Consider the following 12465-nt stretch of genomic DNA (forward strand, 5'->3'; position numbering starts at 1 on the left):
TGAACTATTAGAACTTCCCAAGAGGTCACCCATCCCAATACTACTCTGGCTCGATCGCATGTAACCATTCATGCTCATGAGAGATGGGTTCTTATGAAACTCTGATCATGAAATCTGATCAATGAGATTGACAAAAAAAAACTGTGTAGTTGATTCCTCATAAAAGATCACATAATTTGGGACAATGGAAAACGTCATCTACTCTATAGTCTACAGATGAAAACTGAGTAGCACAAGCAATATAGACAAGAAACTAAAACATGAAAATACAAAAAATTTGCTTGCAATATGAAGTGAATTGCGAAATCTTGATGTATTAAATGATTTGAATATCACCTACGATCAGGATTCAGTACTTCATACAATCCCCAAGCATAATGTAGTTCCTGCTAAATCTGACAATTGTGCTGTTGCACCTGTTGAGCAAATAACTGTTTTCTATGTCATCTCAAATCTAAATTCTGAAATAAAGATATCACGATGTCTTTAACTATTGATACAAAGAGATATAGCACTTAATCTTGATTAAAGTTCTTGGGTAGTCATCTTTACTGTTAGTAAGAACAGACGCCCATCTGTCTAGGATTTGGTATGTAGGAGCTAGATCTAGCTGTTTGGACAAGAATTTTTTTTCATTATTTATCATCTTATTTTCAGGAAGCGTAGCATAGGAGTGTATGTTCTACTGTCTGACTCATCATTAAGCTGTGAGACGACTTAAGAGTTATAGGTTTTTTCTTCCTGAATATAATATTATAATCACAGCATGCTCTGTATTCATTGTAGAAAAATAAGTGGGCCCAATTAGAGCTCAAGCTTTTGTTGTCAAAAAATGAAAAAACTACATAAACATAATACTTATGTTACGAAGCTGTGTATAAAAGATAACATATACAAGTAAAAGTGACAACTGCAACATAGAAAAACAGTAGTTCTCCCTACTTCGGGATTATGTGGTGGATATAAGCTGTGTTGGATTATCCAAAATTTTATCACCCTGAAAACTCAAGGGAGATTTGCACATTCATTGTCGAAAAATAAATGGCCCAATTAGGGCTCAAGCTTTTATTGTCAAAAAGAATAAAAGAATTACATGAGCACAATACTTCTGTTCCGAAGCTGTGTAAAAAAAAAATTCTGAAGCTGTGTATAAAAAAATTTCTGAACCTGCGCATAAAAAAATAACATATACAAGCAAAACTGACTTGACTGTGGCAGAAAAAAATAGTAGCTCTCCCTACTTCAGGATTATATGGTGGATATAGGCTGTGTTGGGATATCCAAAATTTTATCGCCTTGAAAATTCATGGGAGATTTGCACATGGGTGAGGGAATTAGCAAGGGAGTTTTACACATAGGTGAAGGAATTTGCAAATTAGATTTATATCTAGGCGAAGGAATTAATAAGGGAGACTTGCATTTGGGCGATAGGTTACTAGAGGGAGTCGAACACTTAGGTAATTTATAATTTGATGGGGATGGGGATTTTGGTGTTTGGTTACTAGAGGGAGTCGTACACTCAGGTAATTTATAATTAGAAGGAGATGCACATCTTGGTGATAGGTTCACCCGCTCTAAAGCCACGGCACGAAGTTCAGCAGGGTAATCTGCAACGCATCCAATGCGGGGACCAGCCCCTGAAGACCATTTCAAAGATAATTGCTTCCCCAGCTGATATGATTGAATTGCTCTTTTCGAGTTAAACCTCTTGAGCAATGCTGTATGAGGAACTTCTGGCTTTTCAATTTCAAGATCTTCCAACATACTTATATTGCAGGGCACAGACTCTTGACATTCTTTCTGTTCTCCAGTTGTTATTGTTTCTGTACCCATAGTGCTTTGTTCTATCATGGAGCTTTCTTGAGAAATAGTTACTTGAGCTGAGGCATTAGAATTGGATATTTCACTTGGATTTTCCAGCTGAGAGAGCATAAACCTATCCCCAGATTTGCCTTCATCTGCGTTCTGTTCATGCTCACAAAGAGTAGTGTTATTTTCAATGCACACCTCAGATTGAACATTTCCTTCCAGTTTCTGAGTATGACGGCTTTTGTCTCTCTCTAACTCTGGACTGTCAACTTCATATGTACCCTTCTGTAAAATGAACACAACACAGCTTCAGAAAACTTATAGAATGATTATTTCATGATCAACTATCATTTCAAACGAAAATTCATTATCTATGTGAACAAACTAAATCTATTTTAGATTACAACAGAACCTAATGCAGGTCACTGTCAATAAAAAATGCATCCATGTACAGTGTACAATATAATAAGGCACATGCGAAAGAAGATCAATATCCAGGAAAATTTAAGTAAATCCATTGGCTCAACATTTCTAAAGAGGGCATTCCATATACATACAGCTAAAGTATGCCACTTTGCACAAAGAAACCAAAACATTTTGTTGAGTATTTGCTTCTAAAACTCTGATTTTCTGCTTCAAACTTTTAACTTCTGACATTTAAAAAAATGGAAATGGAAACTCTGATAATGTCAAATTGCAAACAACGGTATAGATAATTAAATATGTGAAAGAAGATGAAAGCAAAAGACAATGTACAAAAAAGTTTGAATGGTAAGTATATATTGATCAGATAGAAGATAAGCTCACATAAAGTTATATTTTATCAAAGAAAATACACACCTCAACATTAGAAAGGTCAATCCCATTTCCCTCCAGAAAATTGAGAAGCTCTGTGAAATTTTGTTCAGTTGGTAGATAATGTCCGCTATGTGGCCAAATGGCCTGCAGAAATAAGCAAATGAAATTTCAAATTAGATCAGACGTAACATATCCAGTTCCACAACACAAAACATGATCTTGAAATTCAATAAGACCTTCATAGAAAACAACTACCAGAGCATTGAAAAACCTGATATTTATATTTCCCACTCATTATAGATATGTTTTAAGAATCCTATAGACTACCTTAAGAATTCCATCTTCTACTCTGAATCTTCCAGCTGCAGATGTAGCCCCTCCAGCTAGAAAGCTAGAATGTTGAAATGTCCCCTTCTTTTTCTGAATAGGCAGTAAAATAAGGACTGTCAAAAATAAATCCTAAACCTAATTCAGAAATGAAGACTCCACATGTACATATCCAAAGATGAGGAGATACCAATGTTTGAGAAAATAAGAACAAGAAAGCTCCAAATTTTAATTTCAATGAGAATTTTCAATACAGCTGGTTCAAATACCTGTCCAACATACAGCTTTTTTGATGTGCTCATCACAAATATCCACTTTAATCGTTCAGAGCCACTCCTTGTGTCAAGCAATTGCCCATTTTGCTTGTATACAAGTTTCCCATCTTGGGGAATGAACTCATACTGCTCCCTCTCTTTCTGTAATGCAAGAAGTACAGAAAGAAGTAGATGACTATCAGATTTGTTAAACAAATAACCTATGCTAATTTACTGTATTATGTCTATATTGAAAGATAAACTACAGAAATCTACCCATAGGTCATCATCTCTGATGCTATGTAGCTAACACATTGCCAAATATCAAAGCTTGTCATATGGCGTGGGAACAGAGCAAGCTCACATTTCTATAATTTCGTATTTCAATACATATGTCCAAGGAGGCAGCAAGGATCAATCAATTCTCAGTTGTAGAGAGGAAAAAGCAACTTAATTTAAATATAGGAGATTGGGCAGTAAACATATAATTTGTGAAAATCCTGTTCTTATGACAGTAAGCAACTCAGATAACCTCTATAAGATAACACAACATTGTGCCAAAACAAATAGCAACCTGATGTAGTAAACCTTTTATCACAACTCCAATATTCTCGCTAGAATAACAATTTTGATTTTTCTGACAAGACCTTAAGCCAAAACAGTAATGTTTTTCTTTCACCTTTGTCTGCTAAATCCAGGAAATTTTAAGTAATATATAATGGAACCATTTTCAAACTATGTTTCTATTTCTTGTGCATAAGAATCCTTGAGGGAAATTGCCTAGCGAGAGAGGTAAGCACAGATTTAATTACATTAAAGAATATTGGAACATCAGAACCTTTTTGAATTGAAAATGCATATCAACACAGTCTGCACAGCAGGAGTTTATTGTCTGGCTTGCAAAGCCAACATAATCACCAGCCTAGCAGTTCCCATTCAACTTATTAGGATGAGTATGTTACAAACAGTAAAACAAGCAAAGGTTGAAATCTTACAGGACCAAGATATTTAATGCGCTCCTTTTGTAGTTTTGACCTGGGGCAGACATTCTGAAGGTCCAAAGACTTTCCATCTCCAATATCCAACCTGTATTAACAAGAAGATTACTCAGTTCCAATGCTCAAATAACATGCCAAATAAGTTTTGTTAAACCAGATTTATTCACAAAAAGTATTATGAATGAAATGCATTGCAAGTCATTGGCATAAGGCCTATAAAGGCTTATTTGTACAGAATATAAAAGCACAAGGAATTTGGCAAATTTAGCAAATTAATCATGCTCCTTCCCCCTGACTCAATTCCTATAAAAGATCGAGTCAGAGTAAGGAGTGTGAACCAGATAAAATGCGAAGGTAAGGGGAACAACACATCTGAGAAAATCAAAGACAACTTTCAAAGTTTAAATAATAATAAAATTATATTGCAATAGTTGGTTAATCTTTCAGCTTTAAGTGAGAAATCTGAAAACAAAAATACCATTAAAAAATTACACTATTTGCTATTTATTATTGCCATCTTGATATAATCAGTTCAGACATACATAAAATATTGGCTTACATTTTAGAAAACTTTGGTGTTCCACTTAAATTTTTAGAAAACAATATTTTAAAGGTCATTGTGTAGAGCTTCCCCAGATTATTATTTTTAAATCTCTCTTTGCATAGAGAGAGTTTGTTTTTTCATTTCTTTTAATTTATTCATAACAATGCATAATATCTGAAGTGTTTAATGCACAAAGTATCTGATGTAGGATAAAAATGGCTATTAAAAGCAAACTCACCAATAGAAAAATGGTTCCTTAGTGTCACTTTCAAACCAAGCATCATAATAAAAATGTAGATTGTGCCCATACCGATGTCGTGGATCAATCTACATACACCAAACAAACAATCAATGGAAGACATCATGTGGCACCTATCATTCAATGCCATCTTAAGTAAGCAATGAGCATATAACAGTCCATCTTATTTCTTGCTTTTCTCCTACATCTCATTCTCACTGCATCTTTGTTCTACAAGACTGGCCCTAATAAAGTCCATTGTGAAGACAAGATAGAGATATACTAATTTTTGTCTACTCAGTTCAGTTCAATGTAACATTACACTAAATTTGTTGTCAGCTGGTTAAAAATTTAAAATGAGAATTGATAAAGAACTTACAGCCTCCATCCAGTGCTGAAAAGCTAGTTTACGAGCATTTTCATCTTTTGATAAGCCTTTGCCCACCTGTGAACAAGATCATAAATATTACTTCAGAAGTCAAACCAATCAATTTCAAGCTTATGTTATAGACAAAGCCTATCTGAAAACTGCAACCACAGCCATAAAAACATACAGACTCCGTGGAATTAGTAATGATCCAGCAAAAACAGAGAGCAGTGGCATCAAGTACTGTCCCAACTTAAATCTAATGACAAGACTAATAGTTAAAATACACAGAGAGCCAAATATTATTTATCACACCTTGGCAGCTTTTAGTCCAGCGCGCGACCAACGGGAAACAGCAGTTTCTGGTTTTCCAATATCAAAGAAGGAGACGGTTTTTCTCTCTTGTGTCACAAAGTCTATGGCTTGCCACCTGTGTGATCAGTACAAATTTGTTTTGTTAGTTCATAGATTAATGTTAAAGACAGGCAATACTATGCCCTTGCAAATTTAGCTATTCTTACATCTTCTTTTTGAGTCAAGATATTATAAAATGAGATGAGGGGAAAAATAATTTAGGCATACAAACAAAAGATATGATGAAAGCTATCCTTGAAATAACCAGAAAGAAAACACATCTAGAGGATAGAGTTTGAAACTGACCAGAGCTCCTCGGCCACAACCACACAGTCAGCAAGGTTTCGTCTTGTTCGGTAACTTCTATACACTTTCTGTACTGTCAATGCAGCTGCATCCACATCCTTTTCTTTATTGATTTCTGATCCTACAGAAGCCACATCAGATTCTTTCTGCTTGAGACTTTCTGAGATGCCTGCATCAGAACCCTTTGGCTTATGACTGTCTGAGATGTCTACGTCAGAATCCTTCTGATCAAAACTGTTTGAGATTTCAGCATCAGATCTTAGATTACTGCGTTTGAAACTTAATGCTCTTAGCATTGCTATTTGTGATCTCATATCTTTTGAGCTTATAGATCTGACTTCAGCTGTTTCTAAATTTTCCTTTCTAAAGTTATTTAGTACAAATAAAAATATCCTATGACCAACTGAAATTTTGACAGCTTCCTTCAGCAAGGAAGCAACAATTCCCATACAAGATGATGTGAATTTTCTCCAAAAACTCCTCCTTCTTCAATGAGATGATCCTAAAACTCTGGATTAGCAGCTGTTTGAATGTTGGATGAACAAGTTCACTGCAACATCAAACAAGAACAATTTATTAGATGCATGCCCATCTGGATCATGGTATAATGTATGTACCATTTTACACTCCATCAAAATAAGGCACTGATTTTGTTGAATATGTATAGGAACAAATAACTTGTTTTCTTTTATTTTTGTAGCAGAGAGGTGTCGGACAAAAACTTCAAGCATTTCACAACCTTGACATGCTAAGATCAGAAGGACTTGGGATCTCAGAAAAAATATATGTTTCAATAGTTGAGGTTATTCGTTCTGTTGTTGTTTATGCTGGCAGCATATTTGCACACTTTCAATAGTTTTCTTTTCAATCTAGCATTAGCTGTTAGGTAAATTGGTTCAACTTCACACTCTATGCTCAGGCTCTAACTATTATATACTAAATCTCAAATTCAACCTAGTTAAAAATTGATTGCTTATAGCGAAAGAATATTTATGCATGGATGTCTGTATTCAGTAAAAAGAGATATTTTTCCACCATTCTTTCTGAAAGAACCGTGAGATGCAGAAGCATTGGCAAGGCTCAGTTTGCTCTCAAGATTGGTCAGAAGGTTGAAACCAAAAGGGTAGGTAGTTAAGTGGGTGTGCCCCTATGTAGGGTGTCTCAATGCCAAACCTGGTGTACTAAATTAGTAAATAGGCCGAGAATTCAAAACACATTTTAGCCCTTTATAACATTACTAACAGGAGCCGAGTCTGCACATACCCACCCAATTTAGCATCTAAACTATAACTGACAAGTAAATCAGTATCAGATTGTAAAACATAAGTTTCACATCAACCCCCAATCATTAGTGGAACATTGAACAAAAAATCCATACCATGACAGCTAAATAAAATATCAAAAAATTTAAATCATTAACAGAAAAAAAATGCTACAATGCTTGAGAACATAAAGAAGCCAGACTCTTGCCTCACCATCAAGAAATTAAGATGAGGTATTTTATACCCAGCAGGCAGTGATCTAAAGGCCCACAATGAGAAGCAAGCTAAAACTTGCAAACTGGGCTTAAAATAATGAGGCCCAGGGTTCAAAACCTAACTCATAAGTATCATAATGCTCTAGTTCAAAACTCATTTGGAGAAAAATTTCAAGGAGTATGCACCAGCCACCAGAGCCAGGTGGTCCCGGTGACTTTGGGATTTTTACCTAGTTGCAGAGACTTGAGAGAGTCAATGCTAGAAACCCAATAATCTCAACTCTATAAACCCGGGCAGAGAGATTACTCATTAGATGTACACTAAAAACAAAAGCCTAAAAGGGTACTTCTATTTTTGAAATTTTAGAAGAAATCTCAATGGAAAAAAGCAAAACTTGCAAATGCCAACCATCCAGCTGGCCATGGTCGAACAGTAAGATGAAACAATTGTAGTACTATTGCACCTTTATAACTGTAAATATTATTGCAAGAGTCACATATTAATGAAAGCAAATCAGATCCATTCCAATAGACAAGTGACTATCCATTAGGAAGATACAGCCATGAAAATCTATTTTACTGTTTATAAGTCGTCAAACTTCCTTTTAAGTAAACAAAACACTATTTCCCATTCACAACGGACTGCGAGCTCAGAAGTTGCATCCCAAAAAACATCTAGGCAATTGTTCATAGGCCAAACCTATATGACTGAAATATAATTTACAAAATTTGCCTGTTTGTGAAACCAAATCAATTCCATTTCTTTCTCAAAACTAAACTTGGCTTGAGAAAATCTTTATCTATAAAAATAACACAAAGCTATTGACAAAATCTGACTACTTATATCCTTAAAAAGGAGGCTTTGGGCTTGAATACTAAGTGTTCCATAACAAAATAACACAGTATCAGAACTCAGACTAAGATCCCTTCGTAAATATATGACTTAAGGAGTATTAGAAGAACAATCCATGCTCGTGACAGAAAAAGAAACAACAGATACGTAATTAACACCTTACAATGCAATGGAAGGTCCTCTATTTAAGACTTCGATGTTCGGCAAGAAAAAAATCCCAAAATTTTGTATTACTAATGCAATAAATAGCTATTCCCAAAATCTGTATAACTAAAATTGAAATGGAAAAGCCCAAAAACCATGATCAAAATACCTTACACTAAAAATTCATCTCGGGTGGCCTGAAATTCACCTTGCAAAAATTGTAATGCCTAATTCAAACAACTCGCAAACTCATGCAACTCGTAATAATGCCAATTACAGACACCAAAATTTCATTTCGGCTGGTTTTAACAAGAAATTTAACTTGCAAAAATCGCAAAGAATATGCACCTAAATCATGCTATGAGCAAAGTAATTTTCTGATTGAATGAGCACTTACCCCAATTCTTAAGGCGCTTGCTCTTCCTCAAAAGATTTCTCTTGGTTATTTCAGAGGCATATAGACCTTATGGTTTCTCTCATTATATAGTACAGAGCAGAGTTAGAGGAAGGCATGGTGCAAGTTCGGACCCGTAGAAAAAAACGAGAATTTTCTGGGTAAGGCAGTTTGAATTGACTTTCTGAGATTTAAGTTTAAAAGGGGTAAAACTATGAATGCTTCTTGCGCGATACGTCGGTTTAACGCGGATTACAAAGAAGTTTGACTGTGTTAAGCGCTGCCTGTTTTGATTGAAGCAGACATTAATTCGTCATAATTGTGAGCTCAAATCACTGTTGATAAATCAAACGGTACGGATTGAGACAGCTAATGGCCGTCAGGTATGACGATCAGTTCAGCCGTGTCAATTATGGTGGCCTTCAGAGCCCATTTTATTTATTTATTTTGTGCGGATCCTGACCTGCACACAGTTGTGCTATATTGAACTGAAAAAAAAAAGTCAATTAATTATTTTTATTATTATCAGAGGATACTTTTTGGGTATGGTTGCTGCATTTATTTTCTTCGTCCTTTTTTATATATTTGTCATCTGCTTTTTTTTGGTTCTTATCTAATAAGAACAGCTGTTTTTTTTGGTTCTTATCTAATAAGAACAGCTGCTACGGATAAAATGACTTGTACGGGTATTTGATTTAAAATTGTATTGGCACATTTTGGCTAAGGTTTAACATCAAAATCTAATTTGAATTTTTAGGGTTATAATATTAGAGCCAACTTTACTTTTTTGAACGAACATTAATCCTCAATAAATTTGATTAGGGGTTAGTGATGTTTTTTTATTGTAATGTGAAAGTAGTTAAAAAAAGGTTGTGAAGAATTGAAATTTTGTTATGGTAAATTATAAAAAGATATGTATAGTAGAGATAAAAAGAAAAAATTATATGTAGAGGATTATATAAATATAAGATTTATTATAAAATGTTATATATAAGTATAATTATATAATTTGTTGATTATAAAAATATATATTATTTTTTAGTGAATTTATTTTATATAATTTAGCAGTTGTTGTGGTTGTTATGTGAGTAATGTTGTTTTTTGAATTTGTTGTTGACAAATTTGGTGTTGACTACTTTGTCATTTGATTTCGTCTATCTAATAGGCAATCTCTATGTTTATCTTTTTCATTTTTGGAATTGAAAGAGAGAAAGACTTAATCTTAAAAAAATATGTTCCAATAAAGCCTTGAAATTGTAATATATTTGAATCCATTATAAATAAAATTTAATTTCAGCTTATGTGACGACTAAATAGCAAGTAGGTTTCTATGTTATTTTTTAACAAAAACGCATCTCTAAAATAAGTGTTTAATATTTTCATTTGAAAGACAAAATATCTATTTAGTTGGTTGATTATGCAAATATTTCAATATATGACCAGCAAGTAATTTGCAATTTAGGATTTTCTAGGCAAGTACTTAAGCATTTATATACCATCTTTGAATTTTTTTAACTTGTGCACACAACTTGACCAGATTTTATGACTAAGTTTATATTTCTATTTTTAATGTTGAGGCTCGCGATTCAAGATATTTGGGAAGGGGGAGATTAAAAAAATTTAAGGGGAGGAATAAAAAAATGGTGGTGTTGCACCTTGCACCCATGCCTCATTTTGACTTAGTAAAAGATGGAACCCCTTGATTTCTTTTTCTTTTCTTTATTTTTGGTTTGAGTGTTTTTCTTTTATTTTTCTTTATATGTTAGCTCATTGAAGTTATTTTATACCATGCTCTAATTTCTCTTAGAGATATATTTATCTATTTTTATGCTACCAAATCATTCAATTTCCAAAGGAGCAAATAAATTTAGTGCATTTAGAGAAGGCAACACATCACCACCCAACCTATGATTCCCCATCAAGCATCTTCTCCACCCACTTACCATTATGCTCCACATACCTACCATAATATATCTTCAAATCCACAATCACAATCTAACTTTTCACAAGCCAATTCACCTACCAAAGTTGTCATAAACCATTTGTTATAATGTGTGTCATCATTACAACAACAACAACTGACCAACATAACCCAATCCCAAACCACTTTCCCATCATATTGTGCAAGTAGCACACTTTCCATTTCCATCCTTAAGACTCTTATCCCACAACACATTTAGATACATTATTTTGAGAAATACAATGGAAAAGGTGATCCTAATAGTCATGTGTTAGAATTTTTCACTTTATGCAGTGATTTATTCTCTAAACAAGTTATGTTTGCAAAAAAAAATCCCTAGATCCCTCAAAGAAACTACCTTGGAATTGTTTTTCTCTTTGCCTAATAATTCAATTGATAATTTTAAACAATTGGTGTTTAAATTTTTACAAGATTTTTCAAATAATGTTGGCCTATAAGTTACATTAACTGATTTGGTGCATTGTAAACAAGATGTTAAAGAGAAAGTGACTAATTTCTTTGGTAGATAAAAAAAATTATATTTACAAATTTCTTATTCTCTTCTTGATGTTGATATTCAAAGAGTTTTCATTAGTAATTTGTAACTGGGTGTTAGAGATAAGAGTTTATTTATGAAATACCTTTCACACACCTATGCACAACACTTTGTGATTATCAACTATGGGTTAGTCAATGTGAAGGTTCTTCATCTATGACTCTAGTTGACAAGTTTGGAGATGCTCATCAAACTTGCCAAGTGTTTAGGAAACATTTTTTATTTATTAAGACCAACACCCACTCTTCAAACAACATTGAAAGTCAAGTCGCAATTACAACACCTTATATTGCAGCTCACTTTTCTTCTAAATTGAAAAATCACAACTTTACATTGCTTTGTGAATCTTTACCAAATTATTCTTAAATTATTAAATAAAATTTGATTAAGCTTATCTCCATCCATCATCTAGATACCTCAAAGCCTTTGTCTCCTTCATTAACCCAAAGGCCTTTTTTCAATATCATCGCACACCTAGACATGATATGGAGAGATGCATGCATCTTAAAAATAAAATAAAAGACCTCATTAACTCTAATATCATTGTGGTGGATGGTGTGAATGATAAAGGGAATAAATATGTAGCACCACCTAATCAAAGCTTGCAAATATTTACCAATCCTTTGCCTTCCCATTTCACAAATGTTGTTGAGCTTAATGATGATAGCTTTATAGCCATTGATGACCTATCCAACCAAGCTAACAATTTTGTGAATGTGATATAACAAGAGAAACTCAAGCCTAAATATGAACCTAACATCACCTTCACCTCAAGTAATATCTTAAATAATGCACCACTATACATTATTGTTACAATTAATGACAAACCCACACATGGGGTTCTTATTGATCCAATATGTATGGTGAACATGGTTATATCTCAACACATGGAGTATATCAAGACACTTATGATAAATCTAAAGTATTGATTAAGGTGCATGATGATTTCACTTTTCCCACCATTGGTTCCATGATTATTCTAGTATACCTACCTTAGACCAATTTCATATGAAGTTGGGTTATCCTTGGCTCACATCCATGAAGGAATTCCCTTCCATAGTCCATAAGTGTTTAATGTTACTATTT

General features: G+C 33.8%; 1 protein-coding gene across 1 annotated transcript; it reads right to left on the bottom strand.

Moving 5' to 3' along the window:
- Positions 1-1027: 1027 nt before the first annotated feature.
- Positions 1028-9320, bottom strand: LOC131062067 (IQ domain-containing protein IQM3). Its single transcript, XM_057995876.2, has 10 exons — positions 8867-9320; positions 5996-6545; positions 5651-5765; positions 5348-5413; positions 4969-5057; positions 4184-4274; positions 3204-3350; positions 2935-3027; positions 2650-2751; positions 1028-2094 (listed from the first exon to the last, which is right to left on the bottom strand). Exons 2-10 carry the CDS (start codon positions 6442-6444, stop codon positions 1249-1251), a joined length of 1998 nt encoding a protein of 665 aa, XP_057851859.2. The 5' UTR covers positions 6445-6545; positions 8867-9320; the 3' UTR covers positions 1028-1248.
- Positions 9321-12465: the final 3145 nt, after the last annotated feature.

Source organism: Cryptomeria japonica, chromosome 5 (assembly GCF_030272615.1).
Source record: "Cryptomeria japonica chromosome 5, Sugi_1.0, whole genome shotgun sequence".
Classification (NCBI taxonomy): domain Eukaryota; kingdom Viridiplantae; phylum Streptophyta; class Pinopsida; order Cupressales; family Cupressaceae; genus Cryptomeria; species Cryptomeria japonica.